The sequence below is a fragment of the Anopheles ziemanni genome, chromosome 3, assembly GCF_943734765.1.
Source record: "Anopheles ziemanni chromosome 3, idAnoZiCoDA_A2_x.2, whole genome shotgun sequence".
In the NCBI taxonomy this organism is placed as follows: Eukaryota; Metazoa; Arthropoda; class Insecta; order Diptera; family Culicidae; genus Anopheles; species Anopheles ziemanni.
This window is the reverse complement of record NC_080706.1, coordinates 24,006,848-24,034,123: the sequence shown is the minus strand read 5'-3', so window position 1 is coordinate 24,034,123 and position 27,276 is coordinate 24,006,848. Positions and strand designations below refer to the sequence as shown.

The following is a 27,276-nucleotide window of genomic DNA, read 5'->3' as shown; positions in this document are numbered from 1 at the left end:
CACGGGCCATACACGGGCAAGTTGGAGCTTTGTTGTTCGGCCCTTGCTCAGCTTCTAGTTGACGATTGGTCTTCTCGGACACACGAGGATGACGACATGCTCCGGGAGCTGGCATGGCCTCCGGAACAGGCAGCTTCCACTATTGCTGCTTTCAATCTTCGGGGGGCTGAACGGTGGAATGGAATCGCATTCACTTCCGCTGCGTCACCACATCCATCGCATCCACACACTCGTACAACAACACGCACACAGCAGAGGTAAGGTGAGAGCAAATTGGCACGAGAACGCAATAAAATTCGCGAGCAAAAAAAACGCACAATCTAGTCAGCGACGATTACCTCCCTCGGGGCGAAGATTATGGCGATGACGGATCATCATTTTCGTACGCAGGAATCTTCGCTTTCCTTTCCCTTTTCCCTAGGTGAACATTTGCTCACAACACTCCATCTTGGCCTTTTTAGTTTCCCCTGTTGTGCTGGCGTCAATACCCATAACATAAACCTTTTGCAACCTTCTCGAACATTTGCTTCATTTACTCACTTAAAGATTGAACTTTCTTACACCTTAACCCAGCCACTTACTCGAGTAGTAGATACACCACGCATTCAACCTTCGATGTTTATTTTTTCCCTTTCGATTCTATGTAATTCAATTTGATGTTATAATAACTAGATACACATACACACACACGCGCGCACCCACGGTTTCACACACAAACGCAGCTACACACGCGATGGATAGGCGGAACAAATCGCAACGCTCTCGAGATGCGACTTGTCGTCTACGCGGTTGGGCACGGAATGACGAACAAGTATAAAATTGGACAACACCAAGATCTGTGGAAAAGAGAGGTCTACACAATCGGACCTGCGCGCGGCGAGAGAGAAGGAGATAAACTGTTTCAGCGCTGCATAAGGTTAGTTGGGCGAAGCTGTACCGTTCAGTAAGTGTTTCTCTGCTCTAAGCACCTGTGATATGGCTGGTACAATTTTCGTTGAATTGAACCTTGATTTTGAAAGCCAATAATGTTTAGTAAAATTGTAATTAAATTGGTTAGCCTTAGTAATTTAGGTTAATGAAGCACTACAAATATATTGGTAAAATTGCTCGTCGATTTCTAAAATAATTTTGACAAGATTAATAGAATGAAGCAATATTTGCTGAATCTGTACATTTTGCTGAAGTAAAGTTACTCCGTTCCAGTAACCTTGCCTTGAACTGTCACAATTAGAAGAAAATGGTCGGCGCGGTATCACGCGTAACTTTTCCCGAGAAAAGTTCTGCAAAGCGTCCAAATTGTTAAGTTTTTCATCTCTGTTCGTGCAGCAATTGCATAAACTAAAGTTCAGAAACACAGTTCCGTCAAAATACCCGTCGATACTTGAAGGGCAATCGACGTACGAGAGAAAGCAGCAGTGTCACCGCAAGGACAATATATCAGCAAACCATGACACCAAATGTTTAGCGTGTACTTTTCGGTTTTATTGCTGTCGGGAAAATAAAAATTGTAAATTGGCGATTACTACACATTGTCCGCTATCTGAAACGAGTGTCATAGTACCGAAGGATTCACTGTGGACCGCTATGTAACAGATCGCATTGTGTAAATAGTGTTAAGAAAGATTAAGGGTGTTTGGGTGACTCCGGTCGTGGTGCATTTCCTTTCTGCTCAACGCTTAGCTTCGTGTTTTTAAACCATTCTCACACCAGTGATACAGCTTACCCAGGAGTATCACAATGGAGTTTTCGCAACCACCCCCATCGGTGGATGCACCGGTCCAACATTTCGCTAATCCCCCACCAATCAACCGCATCCTCAGCTACCAGAATCCGCAACCGCCTAAGCAACAGTTTAACTTCTACCACCACAAACCGTACCACCACTTCAATGGGTTCCGTGGTGGTGGCCCGATGTCCCAGGACGACTTCGACGGAAAGCGGCTTCGGAAGTCTGTCATGCGGAAAACGGTCGACTACAATGCAGCCATCATCAAAGCACTCGAGGTAGGTGAAAGTTAGGTTGCTTTGTTAATTCCATCGCTGTAACTGATGGTTTGGTTTCACTATCCCGCAGTATCGTACCTGGCAGCGAGACCACCGCGACCGGCGGGCACTGCAGCCGGAAAGCATCTACATTCCCGAACTGTTGCCACCGCCAAGCTACATGGACAATCCTAGCAACGCCGTAACGACCCGATTCGTGAAAACCGCCACAAACAAAATGCGGTGTCCGATTTTTACTCTTGCCTGGACGCCGGAAGGCCGTCGGTTGATAACCGGCGCCAGTTCTGGCGAATTCACGCTCTGGAATGGGTTGATGTTTAACTTCGAAACTATCCTACAGGTGGGTTTACACGCGGATGACCAGCGATACATCAAGCACCAATAACACGATGTCATCTTTCTCTTCCCTTATCAGGCACACGATGTATCCGTGAGGACGATGGTGTGGTCACACAACGATAACTGGATGGTCACTGGCGATCATGGCGGTTTCGTTAAGTACTGGCAGTCCAACATGAACAACGTAAAGATGTTCCAGGCGCACAAGGACCCGATTCGAGGCATCAGGTACAGCCGCACTACCAAGTCACCACGCTCGTGGCCTCTCAACACCACGATCTACACAGGGCAGACTTCGGTGGATGCATCCTTGCCGCAATACTTCGTGCCATTGCTCATTCGACTAAGTATACTCCTATCTCTCTTTCTCTCTATGTATATATCACTTTTGAACAATATTTTTGCTCTACTATTTTTTCTTGTTTGGTGTAATCTCCATCAAGTACAAATAAACGTAAGGGGATTGACCAATTGTTATATCAATGTTTCTTGATATTGTTGAAAGGATTCGTGTGTGTTGTCTGATTTCGAGATCGGCACGTTGAATCTTTTATAATATTTTTTTAATAACCTATATATGAAAAGGTTACTCAACTAATTTGACTTCAGCTGTGGAAGTTTGATTTTGCGAGCAAATGAATTGTTTTGTTTTCTTTATAACTTCCTTCACAAACTTTTGCAAGTGTTGTATAACGCCTGCTAGGTTTTGTTTCTAAACATCATTGTTCCTCGAAAGAAGTGCATTATCCGTATGACGAATAAAATGACACCTCGGTCCCTTGTGATTGAAAAGTACCTGACAAAAATAAAGTTTAATCTATTGGAGGGTAGACTGTTTAAAATATATATAAATTTATATTTTAGTGATATTAAAATACCCAGACGTAAATAAAGCAATTATGATTCTGTACCTATGTTTTCATGGAAACAAATAAAGATACCCGACCATCCAACGGAATCGTTAGTGAATAGAGACGCGCCGCAAAACCATTGCTAGCTTCGTTGTGCTAAGCGTTTGTACAATGTTTTTTGTTCAAAATTTTCTGAATAAAGTACTGATATGATTCGTTACCTCGTTCCTCACGACGACGCATACGACGGGCTGGGGAATCGAGTGTGAAAGTAAAATGTACCGAGTGTTTGTTTCCTTTCCAATCCAGACTTATGAAAAAAAACTCCTTGCTCTTGCCTTTCCGTTAGCGACAAGTCGGAATGTGAAATAAATCGAATCGACTCCAAGTTCCCTCTATCAGCGCTGTCCTTTAAAACCCCTAGGCACGCTTTTCTGGACGCATCGACAATGGTCGGGTGAAATTTGTCTTCCGAAATCTTCCAAAGACGAGAGAGAGAGAGAGATTTTCTAAATAAATAAATCAACCAAGATCGAATCCTCCTTTGATGCCGGATGGAAAACACTGAGGATACGGCACAAACGCTAGTGTGGTTATAATAAACGTTTATGTTTCTACTATTTTTTTTCTTTTTTTTTTTTTTTGTTTTAACTACCCATTTCCTTGTAACGTGTCGTTTTGGTTTGGACTTTGCGAAATGGAAATGTTAAACGACGCTTTAGCTTTAGCCCATCGGATTCGAAGTTTGCGAGCTGCAGCGACGACGGTACGGTGCGTGTGTGGGATTTCCTTCGCTGCCAGGAGGAACGGGTGCTACGAGGGCACGGTGCGGATGTGAAGTGTGTCCATTGGCATCCGCAGAAAGCGTTAATTGTGTCCGGTAGCAAGGACAACCAGCAACCGATCAAACTGTGGGACCCAAAGTGTGGCCAGGCACTGGCAACATTGTAAGCTAAACGAATAGCCGCTCTCAATCTGCTTGCCAATCAATAAGTATAATAATTTATTTCTTGTTCTTTGAAATTTTCTAGACACGCGCATAAATCTACAGTGATGGATCTGAAATGGAATGACAACGGAAACTGGCTGGTAACGGCGTCTCGAGACCATCTTTTGAAGCTGTTCGATCTAAGAAATCTCAGCGAGGAAGTCCAAGTATTTCGCGGTCACAAAAGGGAAGCTAGTGCCGTTTCGTGGCATCCGGTACATGAAGGTCTGTTCGCATCCGGCGGTTCTGACGGATCGATCCTCTTCTGGAACGTGGGGTAAGTGGTTCAATTTTTGGTTTGTTTGGGGTCGTTTGGTGGACAAACATTTTTTAACAGATTCTTGTCTCTTTTTCGGGTAGCACCAATAAGGAGGTTGGTAGCATTGATATTGCACACGATAGCATCGTATGGACCCTGGCCTGGCATCCGCTCGGGCACATCCTTTGCTCCGGTTCGAACGACCATACGGTCAAGTTTTGGACGCGCAATCGGCCCGGCGATCAGATGCGTGACAAGTACAACCTTAACACGCTTCCGGCCAGTCTAGCCGGGTTGGATGAGTGCGAACTGGAGGAACACATTGTCATTCCGGGTATGGGCCCGGAGGACAAGGTGGACATCGTGGAGAGTATCGCCACGAAGGAGACGGGTCCCATTCCGGGGTTGGATTTGAACGTGAACAACTTCAACGACAAGATTCGCGACAAGAAGATCCCGTACAGCAAACCGATCCCCCGCAAGTTCCAGGCTCAGTGGAACGAGCTGAAACCCGACGAACAAACGGCCGCGGAAGAGATAAAGGAAGTGATCTCACAAATCGTCGACGGAGGGCCGAGCGCACCGAAGAAACCGGCTCCGACGGCCATTTCATTGTATGAGCGGACGATAGCGGTGATTCGTAAGTTTAGTTCCGACTCAACCCGGAATAGAGCTGTCTTTCGCTTTTGATTTATTTTTATTTGGTTTTTCTTTTTCTCCAGCGGGATCGCCTTTGGAAGAGGCTATTGAAGCTGGAACGGAGGCATTGACTAGATTTATCGAACGGGGTGGCATTAAAGAATTGCATCACCTTTTCCCGCCTCTGCCTGCGGACGGAGACCCGGCATCAAACGGGGACCCATCGAAACCTCCGGCCAAACGGTTTCGGCTTGATGTGGAGCCTAAATTTTTCTACGGTCCGCAACCGTTCATGATGGATCCTCAGCTCAGTCTGCCATCACGAGACTCGGAACAATCGCGAGACTCGGTAGCGTCGACCGAAGATGCAGGTTCGAAGGGAGACGCTTTCGATCCGAAACTACCGTCGCTGTTGCAGCTCGATATTAACCCCCCACCGAATGTACAATTTACCACGGACGAGCAGGCGGACGAGGTGGTCCTCAGAGGTACCTGGAAGGGACGGGAACGCGAAAAGCAACGGGAACGAGAAAAGCGTGACTTGGAGCAGGACAAGAAGATCTGGAAAGAGTACAACGATCGCAACTGGGACGAGGATGAAGATGACACGATGGGGGATTCGACCAATCGACCCGATTCTCCGACCAGCCAAAACACCAACAGTAACGGACCGTGGGGAGCGGCCTTCGAAAACGAAATGCCACCGGGACCGCCGCAAGGTATCAGCTGGCAAACGGACAACGGTGGTGGCCCATCGATGCCACCGGGTGGTCCGCCTCCGTTCGGCGTAGGTTACGGTGACGATGACGGGGCGCCGTCGTTGGATGGATTTAACTGCCAAAGGCCTCCACCACCGATTGGCGTCGGTCAACCGCCTCCTTTCATGAATCACCCACATCATCCGAGCGCGTTCGCTATGATGGGCGGAAGAAATGACGACGATGGTGGCTTCCATAATAACATCCACAATCCCAGTGACCACAGAGAGTTCAACCGGAACGATGATTGGGGCCGGAATGATGGGGGAATGCATCGCGGAGGAGGCCACCGAGGAGGCAACCGTGGTGGTGGTAGAGATTTTCGAGATGGCCGCCGGGATCGGGGTTTCCGGGGACGACGGAACTAAATGGGGGGTGTGCTAAACTTGTTTACGGATGATTGCCGATGTACAGGTGAAAGTGTCGAATGAGATGAACGGAAGTTAGCTATTAAAAATATATAATTTACAGGGTAGCTAACATGAAGTGTTATCTATTCAAAAAACACCATATTGTATGTACATATACATCTAGGTTTTAGTTCGTCCATGGATTTTACAATTGGTTGAGTTGAAAATTTGTGTTTTTTATTTCTACCTGTGGTACCAATTTTGATAAAGCGAAACATTGTCGTTCTAATCGTACAGTTTCAATTTAAAAACGACAATTTTCTCACCACCTGAATTCTATACGATCCTAAAGGGTACTATCGTAGGTGATGCTCGCAATGTCACTTTTGTGAGTCACAAACTGCTCATTATTCGCCTCGTAAAACAGAGCGTTCATGACAGCATAGACAAATTGTCAAATTCAGTTTCAAGCATTCTGTGCATCGTTTTGTTGTTTACGTCGGCCGCACAAAAAAGAAAGTGCTCTCGTTGAACAACGCGATTGCGTTGGTAAAAAGTTCCCAATCTCAACCTTTCTACTGACGGTACCGGTTGGTTGCACCGTCTGATGACATCCTCCCAGGATGCGTGCTACATATCCCTGCTGGGACTGGCGGAATACTTTCGCACTTCGACTCCGCCGGACATCAAGAAGTGCATCCAATGCTTGCAAGCGTTGTTTACGTTCAAACCTCCTCTAAAGGTAGAAGCCCGGACGCATCTTCAGCTTGGGCAAATACTGATGGCATACACGAAAAATACAGATCTCGCAAGGAACCATCTAGAGCAGGCGGTAAGTGTGCGGTGTGGCTGTTAATGCTTGTGACGCAATGACGCTCATTCTGTTCCCCTTTCTAGTGGATTCTGTCGGAAAACATCAACAACTTTGACGATGTAAAGTTCGATACGGCAAGTCTGCTAGCACAGTTGTACCAGCAGCAGGATCAAAGTTCACTGGCCAAGCCGGTTCTACGGAAAGCGATTGAACTTTCACAGCACAACGTATACTGGCACTGCAAGCTTCTGTTCCAGTTGGCGGTAAGTGGCGATGGCATTGGAGTCCAGCATGGCAGTGGGTTATAGTTTTCATCTTTTCTTCCCTTGTCCCCTCAGCAAACGCATGCCACGGACAAAGAGTACACGCTTGCTTCGGAGCTGCTAGCCGTGGGAGTGGAATCGACCGATGAATCGAATGCAACCTACCTGAAATCATTGTTCCTTTTGAGTCGCGCCATGATCATGATGATCGAGCGGAAAACGAACGACGTGTTAGCCATCCTGAACCAGGCTAGCCCGATCATCGACCACTCGGTTCCAAACGTTCACCTGAAGGAGTACCTGAAGGTGTTTTTCTACGTGCTACAGGTGTGCCACTATCTACAGCTCGGCCAGGTGAAGACGGTCAAAACCAGCCTGAAGCTGCTACAGCAAAGCATTCAAACGATCATCGCTCCAAACTGGCCGTCGGATGAGCAAATTTTTGGACAGAACAGTACGGAAATGTTCATGTGGCTACCAAAGGAGCAGCTGTACGTGCTGGTGTACCTTGTCACCGTGTCCCACTCGATGATGGCCGGGTACATGGATAAGGCACAGAAGTACACCGAAAAAGCGTTGACACAGATTGAGAAGCTTAAATGTAAGTATTTCTTAAAGCAATGATTTTATTCTCTCGTTTGTAATTTTCCCTTCCGTTTTGTAGCTCAGGAAAATAAACCCATTTTGGCGGTGTTCCAAATCATCCTGCTCGAACACATCATCATGTGCCGGTTGGTGATGGGAAATAAATCGTTGGCCATCAAGGAAATAGCGCTCGCGAAGGACGTCTGCCTGTCGTCGTCACACAAGTTTCTGCTGAAGAAACACGCACCCCAGTTGCATTGTTTGCTGGGCCTGTACGCAATGTCCACCAGCCTGTGCGAGCATGCAGAGAAACAGTTTTACGCCTGCATCCAAGAGACGACCGAACGTGAACTGAAACTGTTCGCCAGTTTGAATCTAGCCATCGTTTACCTGCGTACGAAGCGGGAACAGGACCTGCGCAACATACTGGAGCAGATTCAGCAGGAAAACTCGCAGTGCTCCAACAGCCAGGCGCTCATGGGAAGCTTCTATTATGTGCAGGGGTTGAACGCATTCCACAAGAGCAGTTTCCACGAGGCCAAGTATGTTTTCAGAAATGTATTTAGTATAGGAATTCAGATTCATTCTTACCATCTTTAATCTACCAGACGATTTTTGCGCGAAACGCTCAAAATGGCGAATGCCGAAGACCTGAACCGATTAACATCCTGCTCGCTGGTCCTGCTGAGCCATGTGTTCCTGAGCATCGGAAACTCGAAGGAAAGCATGAACATGGTCACGCCGGCGATGCAGCTAGCCTCCAAAATACCCGACATACACGTGCAGCTTTGGGGCAGTGCCATACTAAAGGATCTCCATCGGATGCTGAAGGAGCCGACGCAGGAGATTGAAGCGCTAAACAATCACGTTAACTTTTCGCAGAATCTGATCGCCGACCAGATGAAGTGCACCAAGTTTCCCGAGCACGCGTTGATCAACTGGTTCCAGGGCGATCCACCGTTGCCGATGCTCTCGCAGGAGCTAGTCGTGCAATCGGCTGCATCCATCGCACCGATAGCGTCCGGGTCTGGCACAGCGATGGTGGTACCCGGAGGGCAACAACCGCAGCAACAGCAAACCGGAGGTACCTTTGTACGATTACCAGGAGCACTGAACCAGCAGGTTATGTTCCAATAGGTGCTATGATGAGGTACTTGGCGGGTTGCTCAGTTACCGAACGCTTTACCAGTTTGGTGTGAAGCCGTGTGAACGTAAAATAACGATTGAATAAACATCGTGAATTTGAAAATATCAAGGTTTCGTCTGCCTTCGTTTCACAACGAATAGAAAAATATTTATCTTTATTCATCCTTTTATGGGCACTAGTTGCATGATCAGGGAGAATTTTGTTGCAAAAATGGCATAGAATAAAGTAAAACAAAATTAAAACTGACAACGTGCCGTTCCTAAAGGGGGGACTGCGAGTTTGTCAAGCAACAGCAACGTGTCAGTTGGATTTGTTGACAATTTAGTAGGCCTCGATAAATTTCAGGTGGTTGCTTTGCCGGAATAAAAAGCATTGCTGTTTCGTGAAATTTGTTATCAATTTCTCCTACTACGAGTATTCTTCGTCAACCGATAATTCTGGTATCGCAACAAACCATTAGGATTAATAAAAATGGCTACGTAAGTGCAGTTAGTATTGATGTGCTCCATCTGGCCATCGCACCAAACTTTCACTTTGTACATTGTTAACAATTTCCTTTCTATTGCAGCTCAAAGGTAACGTTTAAAATTACGCTCACGTCGGACCCGAAGCTTCCATTCAAAGTGTAAGTGGCCATAGTCGCTTTAAGATGCTACCAATATGAATAACTCAAATATCTTCTTTTGCGATCAGGTTGAGTGTTCCGGAAACGACACCGTTCACGGCGGTGCTTAAATTTGCAGCGGAGGAATTCAAAGTACCCCCGGCAACAAGCGCCATCATCACGGACGATGGTATCGGCATCAATCCGCAGCAAACGGCTGGCAACGTTTTCCTGAAACATGGTTCCGAACTACGGTTAATTCCCCGTGATCGTGTCGGATGTTGTTGAAGTGCCGCGTAAAGTGAACGAATGTTTTCCGTATTCCCGCTACTTTTTTGTTTTATCCGGCAAAGTTTTGGTTCTTGCGCTGCTAGCAGTAATGCCGCTTTATTTAGCTTCAGATCGCTTGAATAATGTGATATACAATATACTACTTCATGCGCAGCGATGAGCAAACGATGCATATTTACCGATTTGTTGGATTTGTCTATACGAATAAATTTATTCTTTTGTAACCGTTCCACATTTTAAGATATCTGCTTTCGTATCCACTCGAGGAATTTGGATGCATCGGTAAACACGGAGTATTGGTTCGCATCGCAAATAAGAAGGTTGCGTCGTTGGGCACTAATTGAAACGATACCACGGAGGTAATAGCGAGTATCCTCTGCAAATACCAATCCACCGCCACTGTCTCCATTGCAGACGGAATTTCCTATGGAGGGATACCAGAATTAAAGCAAAATATATCCCAGATCAAACCGGATTGATGCCTACCATCCGCGTGACCAGCACAAAATGATTCACCGACAGCAAGCACCCCGTTGAACTGAACATTCCGCTGCGAGCACACCTTCTGCGACACGACCGGTACCTCCAAATAGTTCAATACGTTGCTAATGACTCCGTCTCGATTGAAACCCCAACCGGTCACCTTGCCATCGCGTCCGTAGAACGAGCTTATATCCACCGTCCGGTTGTACAAGCACACCGGTTTGATAAAGCTGTTGTAGGTGATGTTTCGCTTCAATCGAAGCAACCCAATGTCCGTCGTGTACATCACGGGGCTGTAGTCCCGGTGGACGATTACCTCGTCAACCGTTCGATAGAAATGGTCATCGATCGTGCTGATATCGATGATGCCGGTATACACGCGGAACAGATCGGCTTCCAGCGTTTCGTTAGTATTCTGGCGCGTAAGACAGTGAGCGGCCGTTAAAATCCAGCGCCGGCCGACGATACTACCGCCGCATTGATATTGCTGTCGAGAAACATAAAGCAACCAATGTCATTTTTCCAACGCACCGAGAGAGACCGAGTTTATGTTTTTACATCGTCCAAATATATCGCCACGTGCCACGGATGTTCGCCTTGGCTAGATTCCACCCCACCGATGATCCTGGATCTTATACGGGTGGACATCGGTGGCAAAACCGTTGCACATTCATTATATTCGAAGGGGGATGCACCATTTTCTCTCTAAAAAAGAAAATATTTTTAAAACAATTATAACTGGGATGACACATCTGTTGGGCAATTTCTAACATTTCTCTGTGTGCTCCTTTCGGTAGTTTCTATCGAAAAGGTGCGTTCTATACTCGGTGCCCCAGTCGTTCGCCGGACAATATCCCGAGACTCATCCAAAACCCGTCGCCTTCGTTGCGTGCAGTAATTATGTCCGTTAAAATTAATCTCAACCACATCCGGCATGTGGCCCATTTGATTGTAGCGGATAAAGAAGTTCAACTCAATCTCGGCATCCTTCGCTAGGATAAACGTTCGGTTTTCAATCCTAAATCGTACACTGTCCTCCGTTGTTACTTCACCAAAATGATTCTAAAACAGAAAAAAAGATTGGGCCATAGGACGATGAAGATTTTAAGTAGCAAGTTTTCTTACCCCCAGCATGTAGATCGGTTGATCGAATACGATATCTATAACCGCACGGTCGACCGTATTTTCGGCCACCAGGTGCAACACGGCATCCCAGCGTCCCGCCGAGACTATAACACCGGCACGGATTGCTTGGCAGGACGAGTTGAATTGCTGCCTTGGTCCGTTGGTGGCATTTCTGGAGTTCACTTCCGGGTAGGTGGTAGCCACCGACCGTGAAATCGTTTCCTTAGACGACGGTATTCCGGAGGAATCAACGAATAGGGACGGCCGTTGGCCAGCAGTTACCATCGTGGTCGGAATCCTTGGATCACCAAACTGTTGTACCAATGGTCTGTAGGGTTAGGATTTTATTTGATACACGATCAAACATATTTCACATCTCATAGACTTACCGTACGTTCACGGGACAAATCGTTACCCCGTTGACTTCGATTCGTACGATTGATGGCTTCGAGACGCTCGTGTAGGAAACTTCCAAAGGAATCTTTACCACCGAACCGGCTTGCAGGGCGTGAGTCATATTTGCGATGTGGAAGCTGTGGTGGTCAGTGGTTGTTATCCGGCCAAAGTAGTTCTATTCAAATATCAAATTATATTGTGATTAAACACGTGCGTCAATTTCCACGAAACCGAGTTCTAGCCATTGCATCAATCAATTGATCCGTTATTAAACAAAGTCCCATTAGCAATCTTTAAATAATTGCTAACCTACAGTTCGAAGAAACTATGCCAGAGGTAGAATCACTTACCCCTTTTCTTAAATGATTGAAACCAATTTTAGCAACATTAAACGCAACATACTTTCCGGTGGGATTCAATTCTATTAAACTCGACGTGATTTCAGTGCAATCATTACGCTGCACGGGATTCTATTTGTAAACACACGCAATCACTATTTAATCTACACTGTGCCAATCGGTAAGTGGGACGGTCAAAAAAAGAACACTTGTCTGACTTTGCGATCAATTTTAGGGTACTTAGAATTGATAACAATCAATTTCGCTTATCACATCTTCTTTGTCTATCTTTCTACGAAGCATGTGCAAAAAGAGAGAGTAAAAATCAGTCACCAAGCGGCGCAATGATCGAAAAAGTGCAAAAAGTCATAATTTTGCCAGCCAAACGTAAAGTTGGACACTTGCTTTTCAGATTTAATACGTGGTTTGTTGAACTATTTCCAGAAGTTTTTGGTATTTAGTGTTATTTCTGTTGTAGTCTATGACTGTATGTTGATGCTTGACAACAGTTTTTTTCTAACTTTATTGGACATTTCTGCTTAAATTTCTTCCGATTGCTGTTTTGTTACCAATTTATACTATACAGTGTTTGTAACAAAGTATACTGTACAATTTTACTCAAATTGGCTATTGGATTTCATGCTGAAGACTCAGAAAGATTCTTCTGAACTTTGAGGCTGATTTAGAGTAGTAACTTATGTGTTATTCGTAGCTTATAGTGAGTATGGTTAACCTGGCGGAACTCTTAATCTTGGAATAGTCAAACTATATTTACAATATCTGTCATAATTTTCTTTATCATATGAACGTTGTGATGTGTACCTATCGTACTTTCAATAAAAACAAGTTTTTCAGTTCATTCTGATCACATAAACACCTACAACATTAACAAATGACCTCCAAGGAATAGAAGTTAAAACAACAATTTTTTTAAAACGCGTCAGCTCCGTTTTGCGTTCGAAAACTGCCTGCCTTTCTAACCTAAAGAGTATATGTTTGCTTCATATGTAAGTCATACTTACTGTGACGACAATTACCACATTAAATTAATGCATTTGAACGAGATAGGAAGAGTACCTTTCAACATAATCTAAAATCATCGTCTATATAAGGTTTTGAAAAGTAAAGGCGTTGTTTGCGGGTTCTGCAGTTTCTGGGTATGTTCTGGAAATAGTTTGGAACCTTCTAAATGCTTTCATTGTTTTATTAAATTCTTAAACATCTATAATAGAGGAAAAGTCTTCAATTCAGTTGGTTTTTTGATGAATCTCACATCGGTTTTTTGATAAAAGTTTATTGTAAGATGACCCATTTCAAGTTATATTTTTGTCAATATGGGCTTTTTTATCGATTGTTAGTGTATCGCAAATCAGGAACTTAGGTAAAATTGATGAAACTCGATAACTTTCGGCATTTTTAATCGATTTATATGATAAAAAAGATAATATTTCATTCCTTTCAGTGGTGTAACACATTTCAACCACAAAGTGTAAATAATTTATCAAAATTCATGTTTTGTGTACATATAACAATGGTTAAGTATATCATAAATCATTAGAAAATGATTTGACGTGCCTAAACTAGCTTGCACAACACTTAAGCCGCAGAAATTCTTGGTAATCCCAAGTGTCCAACTTTACGTTTGGCTGGCAAAATTATGACTTTTTGCACTTTTTCCATCATTGCGCCGCTTGGTGACTGATTTTTACTCTCTCTTTTTGCACATGCTTTGTAGAAAGATAGACAAAGAATATGTGATAAGCGAAATTCATTGTTATCAATTCTAAGTACCCTAAATTTGATCGCAAAGTCAGACAAGTGTTCTTTTTTTGACCGTCCCACTTACCGATTGGCACAGTGTACGCCTCACCATGCAGTTCGGTCAAGGATGGTGCGAGCCTAGTCATGGCTCGAACGCAAACGATTGGTACAGGTGTTGGCAAAAACTAAAAATCCCATACTTACACGCAACTGTTCCACTTCACCATCAAACTGTATCACCAGCTGAACATAGCGCAAGGTTATGTTGGGGCGAAGTTCCAGCGTTCCTTCGTACTCCTTCTGATAGCTGTTGTCGCGATCAATCGTGAAAAGATCACTACAGCGGGTGGGTTGCGGCGTAAGTATGCGAACTTCCGAACTTTGCACATAACGCGCATACGTGCCGTGGCCACTGGAAGGTTGAAACGCTGTTGTCCAAAGCACGACGTACAGGAGCACACAGGATGGCAGCTGTGGCCACTTTGACGGCCTACTCTGGGTCAACATGTCTGGTGAGGTAACGAGACTGATTCTTGGACAAGTGATCAAGTGATCTTCACCGTGCGACGATTACGAGATGAATGAGTTGAGCTCTGTGAAAATCCGTAGTTCACCGGACATGGACTCGGTGCAGTCAGTTGGAGCGATAATCCTGACCCCACGAGTGGAGATAGTAGTGTGGCGCTAACATTCAATCAACACGGACACGGCGCACAGTAGCCGCACACGAGAGCTAATCAATATGATTGCAAGCTGGCGAAAACCTGTCGTGTGACGTATGCTGTGGATCGATCAAGCAACGAGTAGTCCATTACTGTGACGTCACTGATAAAGCGGCTCGGTTCGTGGAATTAATGATTATACTGATTAATTGGTACTTGTGCTCTGTTTATTTTGGCTATTTAAAAAACACTTAATGTTATACTCCTCTGGCTTCTCCTGTCGGTATGTCTGATGTACAAACGGCTTAGGCGTTATCGTTTACCCAGTTGCCTCTAAGATATTCTTGATCCACGTGGTAAATTTGGATGCATCCGTAAAAACCACGTAATGTTCCACATTGCATCGCAAGAGGTCCTGCAGCGCGGCACTCACCGACACGATACCCCGCAGGTACCAGCGATTGCTGATTTTAAACACCATCCCACCACCACTGTCCCCATTGCAGACGGAAGTTCCGTTCTTAAACCCAGCGCAGAACGACGTGTCCGACGTGACACGGCTGAAGAAGTTTCGATTGGACCATATGCAAGTCTCGTGCGACACGACCGGCATCTGCGCGTAGGACAACCGGGAACTAACCAATCCACGATCGTTGTACCCCCAGCCCGGAATCAATCCGACCTTATTGATCAGCGATTTGTAGTCCGTGTCGTAGCTCCACAGGCAGATGGGCCGCACAACGCTACTGTACTTCACATCGTCCTTCAGCACCAGCAGCGCTATGTCCTGATAGAATCGTTCGTGGTTGTACTCGGACGGGATATGGATGGCGCTGATCTTCGCATCCTGCTCGGGGCCGTTCCACTTGTCTAGCTCGATCTTGCCAAAGTACACCAGCAGACTGTCCACATCGACTGGCCGGTTGGTGTTCGCCAGCGTTACACAGTGCGCTGCGGTGACACTTGCCCGGCGCGAAATCAACGTTGCCCCGCAGAGGTACTTGAGCTGCGTTACCCTACTCCGGTAGAGTGCACCGTGCCACGGGAATTGACCATTTTCTGACACCCAACCGTGCGTCACCAGTGGGTTTGGCTTCGGTACCACCGTCCCGCAGGTGTCCACTCCATCGTTGATGTAATGTGGGCTCCCGTTGGTGGGGCCATCTTTTTGGATGAAAGCGTAGTCACCGGCGAAAAACTTATCGTCATCTTTCTCCGCAATGGTGGGTGTGGTGGGTCTGGGAATAGAAGTAAATCCATGATCGGCGGTAAGAGGCACCCGCGGGGGCACCAGTTCCACTGACGTTGGCTCCGTTCGAAATACCGTACGTGTTGTTCCTATGGTTCTGGAAGTCGTTTGCACTAAACGTCTTCCACCATTTTGATTACTGGAAAAGTTAATGTAGTACAGTTTAAGGGTATTTTTTACAATATTTTGTGTTTACCCAAAACCAAACCTACCCCCGGCCCAGGTTAACCTCGTCCCCAGTTCCTAGCTCCCTAGGCTCTGAAGTGTGCTCAGCGAGATCCTCTGTTTTGAATCGAGGGGAGAACGTATCACCACCAAACGTCGGTGAACTGTTGATTGGTTGTGGAATAGCTTCTCTCGTTGCCACCGGGCCATGCGATGAGCTGGAACTTGAGTACTTTGGTTGTCCGAAGGTTTGTGAAGGAGGTTGCGTTACGATCGGTTGCACTACGTGAGAATAATCATTATCTCTTGTCGTTTCCCTAAAAGTTTCAGTAGAAGGTAAGAACTTTATGAATATTTACTATCAACTGTTACACTTACAAACTAGGAACATTCTGGCTTCTACTAAACGTCTCTCTATCAGGACTCGCCACCCCCGCCGTCGCCGATTTATTGCAAATGTTTTGCCCATTGAAACGTATCTGCTGCAGCAACGGCACCGATCGGCCAACCGTGAAGCGCACGTAAAACTTGATTGTCACAATCTCGCCCGCTCGTACCTGGTACGATTTGTCCGTGACGTGAAAGACGACGTTATCGTCGGTATGGTGCTGTTGCAGGAACGTCTAAAAAAATGGTTAATGTGAAAGTGCGTTCATCGTTTTTACCCCGCACCAGCCGTGTTCACCTTCCGCTCCAACCCTCATTCACATGTTCGCCTTCGGAATCGTTCATCATACTCTCCCCGCACCGCCGGTGAAGCGAACTCCTGGCTTCCGACCTCCTCTGGCCTACATTTGAGCGAATTTCGGAGCGGAAAATGAACTTTTGATTGTCGGGTTTAGACCTTTTTGAGCATCGATAATCAAGCACCGTATCCAAACTTCGTTATATATTACTCTTGCATATGAAACTCCACGATTAAATCTGATCATTTAAAATGTCAAAACATTGTTCAAGGCTTGTTCAACTCCTACATCATTGGAGCAAGTGTTTAAACAGGTGTTTCACTTCTACCTAACATGTGGTAGACGAATATCACATGTTCTCCCATAGTGTTAAATTGTTTTCTGCTAGATAAGCTGAATGGAGGTTTTTCGAAACATTTTTTCTTCTATCAAAGAAATGTTAACGAAAAGAAGTGTTATAATTGTGCTACTGTCGTTGTTATGTTTCATACAAATATATTATATATTTTTGTATCCAACCGAACCTCAACCCAGCATCTGCTCGTTTAAAGCTGCTAATGGAACGGGATACAAATTTCCATGTGTTATTTTGGACACGGATGCCATCTCGTCCATCGAGCGTGCCGATAGTGACCAATGTAAAATTATCATTGGAAATGCCGCTTGCAAAAGTGCCAACGGGAGACTTTTTCCATCAACAATCGAACATCGTTGTCCCAGGGGAAAATATGTTCCATACCGTTCGGTTGGATGTTTTCCATTTAGTTCATCGCTGTTCGCCCCATTTCATGAAGAGACTGTGACAAACACTCCCAAGAATTGTGTCGATATGTGTATGATGATAGGATTTCGATATGCTGGCGTAGCGAATGGGTATGACAGTAAATATCTGAAATCGCTGATTTTATTTATTGTTTTCAGTATAACCTTTGCCATTTCAGAACTGCGTGTTTTTGCGGTGATGTAGAACCTAGTATGACTCAGTTGCAGAGAGCTTCGACGTGTGACAGTGCGTGTTCGGGAAATGCTAAACAGATATGTGGAGGAAACAAACACGTGTCTATTTACGAAACAGGTCTTGCAAGTAAGATTCAAACAATTTTTAAACGGTAACAACTTTCACTCAACGTTCAACATGTTAATTCAAATGTTCAAGAAACTGTTAATTACTTTTCAACCCATATGGTTATAAGTGCTTGAAAGATCTGTTTTAGAGTTTAAAATGCCTTTAACGAGCCAAATTTTGCTATTTTTCTAAAGAAGCTTATCATCTTGACATTGTAACAGATTATCTCTCATTATTTTATAGAGCATCAAATGGCGCCAATAAAACATAGCCCTGGATCTAAAGAAAAGCCTGCTAGAATAGCGTTCCTGTTGATGTGTTACAAAAGAAATCTGAGACAAATTCATCGTCTTTTGGGAGCGATCTACGATCCACAGCATTACTACTACATCCACGTGGACGCAGTACGTTTGAATCAATAATGCAACTGCTTATCAAGTATTTCTAATTATTTATTATATATTTTCAGCGCCAAAATTATCTATATCGGGAGATGATTAAACTAGAGAAGAATTTTTCCAACATATATATTGCTCGTCAACGTCACACCCCAGTTTGGGGTTGTGACTCACTGCTACAACTTGTGCTCGGCTGCTTTGAAAATATTCTGGCCATGCCTTCGTGGCAGCCAGACTTCATTATCAATATGAGTGAAAGTGATTTCCCGGTGAAAAGTGTTTCCAAATTAACACATTTTCTCACTGCTAATAAAGGAAGAAATTTTTTACTGCAGCAGAAAGTTCGTTTTTCACGAAAATATGTCTCAAGTACTGGACTGAACAAAAATTTCGTGGAGTGCTCCGGACGCATGTGGAGCATCGGTCAAAGAAGTCTTCCAGTGGGAATCACATACCCAACTGGAAGCGATTGGTTTTGTTTATCGAAACAATTTGCTCAGTATGTTGTCAATACGAACGAGGAATTGGTTGGTGATGTGCGAGAATTAGCCAAATACACCGGCTTTAATACGGAGACATTTTTCCATACCCTTCTTTACAACTCCCGGTTTTGCCAAACACACTACGACAACAATTTGAGGCACGTAAGCTGGAAAGTAGGACATGGATATACCAAGAAAAGCCAGACGATCGATTGGCATGGACGAAGCCCTGTTGTCATACGAAACGAAGATTGGCCTCAGCTGATGCTCGCGGTGGATGATGACATCTTTCTGGCGCGCAAGTTTAATCCCATATTTGACCAGACGATTATTTTAAAATTCGAAGAAACGATGTTGGGAAAGTACCCACCAAACACACCTAACTTAAACTCTTATTGGGAAAATGTTTATCACCATCACGATCGCGATACCACAAACAACATAGCTGCTCTCATAAGGATCGCATACGCGCTAGTGAGTTCTTACGGTCGTGAACACCACATTCAGCCTTTTGCTGTGTTGAACATCATGGAAATCACACATTATTTCAATCGGAACATGTTTAACGGATTTTTGATACGCTTCGAAGCATTTGTAGCTGATCAAATCCTGGGCTTGGAGCTATTGGTCAAGCCCAGAAATACGTTCAAACGAGTTTATTCGCGGAATCTAATCGATAAAAAGAATGTACACATGTATGTCACAAACAATTTTGACAAAGCAGAACTGCTTCCGATTGACTTCGATCGAGTGCTTACGGTGGACCAAGCTCCGTTTTTAATTATGCATCTACCTGCTGACAATCCTTTGCCCATAAATCACACCATCAGGGTAGATTGGATAAATCCTCGTAACGAAGTAGCATCTGTTGAAGAATTTATAATAACTGAACATCCTCGCAAATCCAAAAACCATTCCTGGAAAAGTAGTCTTCCCCCTCCCCTTGATGAAGGAGTCTGGGAAGCAAAGGTATCTTTAAACGATAGTGTCGTTGGATCCGTAGAGTTTCTAGCAACATCTAGCGAACCTGTCCCCGCGTGCTACACGTGCACAAAATGTCTTCCAATCAGTATAACAGAAATTGTGGCAAATCAGTGCAAAGTAAGCGAAAGAGATTTGCATTTTCGGCGCGATCCCTATTCGAAAGCTGTAATGGAGCGCCTCTATGAAATCGAACATGTTTGTGCTATTTACGAACAACTAATCGAATATAGTTTAGGAGCAATTTTTTTTGAAAATTGTTATGATACACTGTGGAGCAGTTTTGCTCCAGACCCCAAAAGCAATATGCACTATCTTCTGGAACGGAGCCGAAAAAGCACTTAATTGAAAATATTGTGAAAGCTTATTAACGCATTTGTTCAATAAAAAATGTCATAAACTTCCCACTAGTCAATTTAACCGTTATCATACAAGTTTTCCCTCCCATGACCCCTATTGGCCCATACTTTAGTCTTCCCACACAAGATTTCGAGTATGCCATCTCTTTTTAGCGTGTAGCGTGGGTTCGAATCCTAACCGAGACCGGACCCTCCCCTGTACGAGAGGTCTGACTATCCACGTACAATAGGGAACAAGTATCGTAAGCCCTTAACGGGTAGGCATGACCAAGAGGTCGTTACGCCAAGAAGAAGAAGTGGAACCTTGCGTGGAAAGAAATTCAGTGAAAAAATGACAAGTTCGAGAAGCCGGATCAGTAGTACAACAAGAAATGAGTTGAACACACGCGAAAACGAAGTTAATCGTGGTAATAGTTCAGCGTTTTAGTTGCAGCCGATCTGTAATTTTTTTTATAGTTATTCGTATCCAGAACATTGTTATCTTCGGCTCGATGGAGACACTCAACAGAAAAAAGTCAGGAAAAAAGCAGCATCTCAGGAAGCCAACAAAGCGACCGGGGACACTACATCCGAAGCAGCACTGCCGGAGTCGGAAGTTCCGGCGCAATCGGTGTCGACAATCCTGGCCTTGTTAAAAAGGGTAAGCACAAGCATGCCGATGTTCATTTCATACCACTTGCAGCGTAAGCGGAAGTTTCATACACCCGAAGCGATAAGCAGTTCCCATGAATTCTTCTACTTCCTAGAGTATTATACGTGAGTATTTGTAAAAAGTGTTTAAAACATTTTTTGAGTGTTAAATCACCATCACCAAAACCATTTATTACTACTACATACATAAATTCCATGATTCGCACCAAAACATGCATAAATCTGGGCTGTACGTTCGCTCTCACACACGCTCATAAGCCCGTGGCTCAAACTCCTGACTTTTCGTAACTTCTCCAAAATTTTGTATGGCCGAAATCGAGTGACACCAAATTAGGAGTTTGCATGCAAGTTTTTGTCTAGTGGGCTCAGACTGACGGATGACAGGGCAAGGTTGACATATGACGGATTGGAATTCGGATTCGAAGAGTCGAATCCCAGACCAGATTTGATTCGAAAGATTCAAATCCCTACAGGGATTCAAATTTCTCATCACTAATGTGAACGTAACAAAAATGCCGACCAGTGTTATGGCGTAATGTAACTCTTAGTTAGATGGTAATAATATATCAACACCAATGCACTTAAGCTTACCCCAAAGGCGGAAACCGGGGAGGAGAAAACTATGTCCACAAACACCCCGTGCAGTGGGACGTTACTTTTCAGCCGTATCGTGCCGAACCAGGTATCGTTGGAGTCGTCTCGTTCATCGTAGACAAACACGGATGGACAGGGTGAGGTTTTTTGTAGGCTCACTCCGATGGACAGAATGAAAGTTATGATCATAAGCGGTGTATGCATCTGTGAAAAAGTAACAATCATATAGTCGTTCACATACGAAATTTTCTAATTTTTTAGCATTCAACACTTCGATCTAATTCTTATAATTTACAACTGTTTGACAAAACTGCTGCGCCGATCTGATGCGCCGTCATTTCCGGTTCCACTCGATTACTCAATTATGCAGTCGACGATTGGCGCGACTCAGAATCACTTACAACGTGTGTTGTGTGTTGAGAAATGAACGTGTATGTGCTCGCAACGAATATGATTATCGAATAGTAATCAATACTCAACAGCTTCTCTACATATTTGGAAAGGAAGCTGTGACTGGCGCTCGTGTTACCGCAACGATTTCATATTCTTGGAACCGTTGTTACTACTGCGACATCTGCTCCGTTCAGCTGGAGAAGAGTGAAACCGTGACGACACCTTGCACCCTGATGGTACCTCAAACCTGTTGAGATTATTCACATTCCAACAGCTCACCAAAATGTTCACATCACATCACATTTGAATCACAAACTCCGAGGTCCAAATTTGTTTTTGAGTAATTAAACCCAGTTATGGTAACTAGTGTTTAAAACTTCAAACAATTCCAAAACAATTTCGTGTAAATATCAAATGCCAGATAGAACCTTTCTTTTTCCTGTCCACCAAATAGCACAACTGCACGATTCGACTTACCATCATCCTAAACAATTTACTTAACAATGTGGAACAACACACTCCAGCTGCCGGGACGTCATGCATATACGACGTTCTGAGACGTTGTGCGACTGTAGGTAGCTTTGAAATAAAACTGGTCCCACCGCTAACCGGTAACACTTGTTTTCAGTCGGTAGTAGCTGGCTGGAGGTAAGATTCCACGGTACAGCAGATCAGACGATATAGGCATGTCTGGGCTTGACTAGAGAAGGGAGCATGGTACGACAAATCACTATTCTTGATTGATTTTATAAAGATCTCGAGATTTTTGTGCGTAGTATGTGTTTAACTCTCCACGTGGTATAAGTGCATTTGATATCGTTATTCTATCCAGCCATTTTCAATTCATCACAATACCCCCGGGGATTCCCCATGTCTAGCTGCTAGAATTGTAGAGGGCAGTCGATAGTGAAGCTGCGCTGTAAATTGTTAACATAATCGCCATTTATTTTGACAACTTTTGATCGTGCGTCGTTATCAACGAATCAAACGATTTGAAGTATTTGTGTCCGGGTATAATTAAAATTAGCAGGAATGTACTAAATACATTAAATCTCTGCTAAAATAGACAGGTTTAACTACTAGGTATTAAGGTCGCAGTATACCAGAGTTTTCCATTCGAACATGTATAACTGCTAACACCTAATGTCTCACGCCATTTCATGTTCGCCATTTGCATAATGATGATCGTAATATTCATCAATGTTAATCGGTATCTTCACCGCAAACAAACATTTTCACATGAGAAACTATTTTTTTTTTAATAACAGAAAAGTTGCACAACCGCCTTTAACTATCTCCTATTAGACGGATTTTGTGCAAAAGTAAATTTTTCCTGATATCTTCCATCTTTGGAAATCATAGGGTAATATATAATGGGGGTAAAGGTTACAATAAAGTCGGGGTTAATGTCAAAATAGCTAACTTTAATCAAAAACTCATACCAATAGCACAAAACATGTAATGTAGTTGTTAAGAACGCACGATATGTTTCGTTCATTTTTAGGGTTTCACTTGACCGAATTATGAAAAAAATAAAATATGAAAGAATGTACTAGGTCGAATTACCCCTTTAAATTGCGACGAGCCAGGCACAGAAAAATCGCGCCGGATACATATGTTTTATGTTTTATTAACTGATTAACCCGATTTCATCCGTGTAGAAAATAATTCCAAACGAAAGAGTGTTTTCATTCTGTATCTTGAGTTTTACAATGTAAAGAATGTTGGACGTTTCACACTTGAAAGTTGGCTTTCTTACAATTATGTTTGGAGTAAATTGATTAGATTGATTTTGTGTGATTGAGAATATTTGTAGGAGATAAAAAAAGTCAGAGATGAAGCACTCAAATTGTGACCATTCGATTTAGTGGCCCCAAATACTACGAAAATAACACCCATATCGCATTTTAACCATTGTTGAGCTATAGGGGTAAGATGGTTGCCCCTTTCATCCTTTCCTGTACATGGATGAAATTTTATTACATAATGGCTACATATTTAAGTAATATGTGTACCAATTTTTTAAAAAATCCATTCCAAAATTGTTGAGTTATTTTTATTTTTCATCATTTTAAGGGATAGGTGTTTGGTTAGGAGAAGGGAAGGAGGGTATTCGAAAGAATAAAAAATTAGTCCACTCCAGCCAAGTTTGGTACACATAGACTTAGTAGATTTTGCGTAACATACATGTGATAAGAATTTACGCTTTTCGTTTTGAGCATTACTATTGTTTTTCTGAAGAGGAGGAGGGGTGAGGGAGTTTGGGCAAAGGTTGAACATTAAGAATAAGGCCATTCGATTTAGAGACCACAAATACCATGAAATTGATACCCATATTGCATTTTTGTCATTTTTGAGGTATGTGGTAGTGGGAGAGTCCCCCTTTCCTCTTTCCCTTAGATGGATGAAATTTTAACCCATGATATGTCCCTATCTAAGCAGTATTTGTACCAATTTTTGTGAAAATTCGTTCAATAATTTTTTATCTATAATTGTTTTTCATTAATTTTAGAGGGTAGGTGTTCGGGAGGGGTAGAGAGGGATGGGGATATCAACAAACGAAGTTTAGATCATTCAATCCTGGAAAATTAGCTACCTTCCTGCCAAATTTGGTGTAAATCGGCCCGGTAGATTTTGCGTGATGCGAGCACATACATATATATATATATATACAGACAACGGTGACTTTTATACACTGCGTCCCAAAATGATAGCCTCGCCTAGTTTTTTCTGTGCAGGGCAAATACCGAGCATACAATTTTTTTCAAAAAATACACAAATATTTGTAAGTATACAATGACTACTTTGCATAAATATTGTTGAAGAAAACGAATTAACAATCCCTTTTGTACCAAGAAACTAAAACCAGTGGTGTCCCAAAATGGTAGCCTCACTTAGGATTTTGATTAAATTATCAACAAAAATAGCATAAATGGATTCAAAAGTCATGATATAATAATCAGTGGGTCCCCCATTACGATTTATTGCTTAAAAAATTCGTGATGGCATGCTCTTCGATAATTTTTCTAACGTATTTACTGATAAGGAACGCCAAGCAGTTCGGATAGCAAGTTTAAGCTCCTATATGGTCTCGTAATGTCTCCCATCTTCATAAATCTCTTGAACTAGCCTTCCACAAACATTTTCTGTTGGATTAAGATCTTGGGAAACGGCTGGCTAAGACATTGTTTCGATACTCGATCGTCCATGGTGAGTTCTTGTTGTTTTACTTGCGTGCCCGGCAGCATTTTCTTGCTTAAAAATGAGCTGTTGGGTGTTGTGATTTTCCAGATAAGGCTTCAAGTGATTCGCCAGGATGTCGATAAACATATCGCTGTTCATACGTGTTGGTACAAGAGCCAAATCACTTCTACTATGACCGCTAAACGCAGCCCAAATCATGACCGAATCACCTTAAAAAATGCGACGACAGAAAAATCGTGCTATCGTCTCAAATCTTGCCAGTAATGGATGTAACTATCCGATCCATCAATATTTAGCTTTTTGTCTTCAATATAATCCACCTAACATAAATTAATAATTTAAAATCTGAAGAAGACTGCAAACGGACAACTTACGTTTCTCCACTCATTCTTCCATGTCATATGTTCTGTAGCAAACTCCAATCTAGCGACTTTTTGGTGAAGTTTGAGGACAGAAACTCCATGAAGACATGGACTCTCTTACAATATCAGAACATGAATTCAAAGCTCGCAACACAGCATTTTTGTACACATTCAGCCAGAAAACGTTTTTCGTCCTACGGCAACCTTTGGTTGAATTGAAAGCAACTTAAAAAATCCTCCGATTATCACGCGAGGAAAGATTTTGAAGACGACCAGGAGACTTCTGAAACCCATATTAACTGCCCATATAACTAGCCCCCCTTAAATCTATTTATTAGCACACCAATCTCATGATTTGACTTGCCATTAAAGCGATAAGCATTAATTTGACTTTTTCCTCGTTCCTGGAGTTGTTTTCTGCTTCCAATGTTCAAATTAAATTACAAATTAAAGTACGAGAACTTAAAAATTACTTTTGGCAACGGATAACGTGGCTAGGAACTGGGTTGCTTTGTAAATTTGAATGATTTTTGAAGTGAGGCTATCATTATGGGACACTCCATTTTTTAAATTTTTGACCAAAATGTTATAATTAAATTTTTTTTCCGATAAATTAGAAGTGAAACACATTTCTTTTAGATTAAGGAATATGTTTCTGTCGTTTATTTTACCTTGCGATCATTTAAAATAGCATATGAGTGAAAAAACTGGGTGAGGCTATCATTTTGGGACGCAGTGTATATTAAGATTAGAAGATGATATGGAACCTTTAGGAAAACTTGCGCGCTAGAAGGAATTCAGATAAAGTACGAGCAAGATCGTACTTGCAATGGTAGTTAGTTTAGGACAGCGCGAAGGACGCGAGAGTACCAACGGGGCGCGCCCGTAAATCTCGCTAGGCTTAGAATTTACATGTAAACTCTTGGTACAGATACTGGTTTAGACAATGCGTGGGGGCGATAAGCGAACCGTAGCGCCAGAATATGTTTTCATGAATCTTCTTTCTCATCTCATAATGTCCGTTTGACTAATAATGCTTTCAATTTACGGTCTACTAGTAAAAGTCTGCATTGTTACCCTTTTAAATTGTTTTCGACATCGCTTTTGTTGCGGACGTGTGCTGCATCCCGTGGAATGCCACTCTAACTGATCATCTCCACATAGCGAACTCCTAGGAAACTCTGGTGAAACTCCTATCGAAGTTGTATGGAGTTTCTAATTTCCCGAGTTCGCTAAGTGGACACGCATTTGTTTTGGTCTTCTTCGCTTCTTTTTAATCCGTCAGTTATTAAACGTCAGAACGAGGGGCTTTGCTAGTGCTGTCAAGAGTTTCTTACCAGTTTCCTACGAGTTTCCCAGCTGTTGCGGGAACTGAGTTCGTCAGTTCGTCGGAGGAGAGTTCGCTATGTGGAGATGAACAGTAAGGTGCTCGCATTGAGCGACACACGCAGATGTGTGCAAGCCGGGTATCGGCACAGCGGTCGAAGTACGAACGGTTCGGTTGACCTCGGTCGGGTATCTGGACATCAGGTCGGTTGTCGATCGATCACTTCTATTCCATCATCACAAGTGGCCGGAAAGAAGCGGCGTAAGCGGGCCGGGTCATTTTATATTGTGTACTTGTAATTAGAATATACTAAGTTTTAAAGTACAGACATTTGTATACGCGTGCTAAGTACACATATCCGAAAGCAGAGACGTAACAGCTGTTAAAATTGATAAAAAGAATTGATAATTCGAGAGCGATTTAAAAAAACACTATTGCGATTAAGCACAAATGAAAAAAAACATCTGTCAGAAGTGATCTACATTTGCGTTATTTAAAAAAAAAAACAAAAACATGACTTTTATCGCAGAAAAATATTAAAATGAATAGTTTTCTACAGGTCGGTTTGGTTTACGATCGAGGTCATAATTAACCGAACGAACATAATTATTAACTTGTTCAGATTGCTTAATTCAGAGTGATTATGTTCAGAAAATGAAGAGCTAATATTCACATTATATTGTTGAATTAAATTATTTATTT

General features: G+C 43.1%; 4 protein-coding genes across 4 annotated transcripts; 3 read left to right on the top strand and 1 right to left on the bottom strand.

Annotated features, from left to right (window-relative positions):
• Positions 1-1,562: 1,562 nt before the first annotated feature.
• LOC131290063 (pre-mRNA 3' end processing protein WDR33) lies at positions 1,563-6,304 on the top strand. Its single transcript, XM_058319443.1, has 7 exons — positions 1,563-2,004; positions 2,075-2,344; positions 2,420-2,571; positions 3,917-4,141; positions 4,226-4,459; positions 4,543-5,081; positions 5,164-6,304. Exons 1-7 carry the CDS (start codon positions 1,738-1,740, stop codon positions 6,204-6,206), a joined length of 2,730 nt encoding a protein of 909 aa, XP_058175426.1. The 5' UTR covers positions 1,563-1,737; the 3' UTR covers positions 6,207-6,304.
• Positions 6,305-6,708: 404 nt separating this feature from the next.
• Positions 6,709-9,086, top strand: LOC131286729 (MAU2 chromatid cohesion factor homolog). Its single transcript, XM_058315723.1, has 5 exons — positions 6,709-7,020; positions 7,086-7,265; positions 7,341-7,866; positions 7,930-8,392; positions 8,459-9,086. The coding sequence occupies exons 1-5, from the start codon at positions 6,796-6,798 to the stop codon at positions 8,985-8,987; spliced, it is 1,923 nt and encodes a 640-aa protein (XP_058171706.1). The 5' UTR covers positions 6,709-6,795; the 3' UTR covers positions 8,988-9,086.
• Positions 9,087-9,468: 382 nt separating this feature from the next.
• LOC131284382 (ubiquitin-fold modifier 1) lies at positions 9,469-10,230 on the top strand. Its single transcript, XM_058313237.1, has 3 exons — positions 9,469-9,476; positions 9,566-9,622; positions 9,691-10,230. Exons 1-3 carry the CDS (start codon positions 9,469-9,471, stop codon positions 9,887-9,889), a joined length of 264 nt encoding a protein of 87 aa, XP_058169220.1. The 3' UTR covers positions 9,890-10,230.
• Positions 10,129-22,164, bottom strand: LOC131284381 (uncharacterized). The gene is made up of 12 exons (XM_058313235.1): positions 22,159-22,164; positions 21,286-21,492; positions 16,450-16,694; positions 16,119-16,388; positions 14,981-15,895; positions 14,200-14,302; positions 11,890-12,071; positions 11,501-11,828; positions 11,161-11,437; positions 10,934-11,076; positions 10,379-10,862; positions 10,129-10,316 (listed from the first exon to the last, which is right to left on the bottom strand). Exons 1-12 carry the CDS (start codon positions 22,162-22,164, stop codon positions 10,129-10,131), a joined length of 3,348 nt encoding a protein of 1,115 aa, XP_058169218.1.
• Between the last annotated feature and the right edge of the window lie 5,112 nt (positions 22,165-27,276).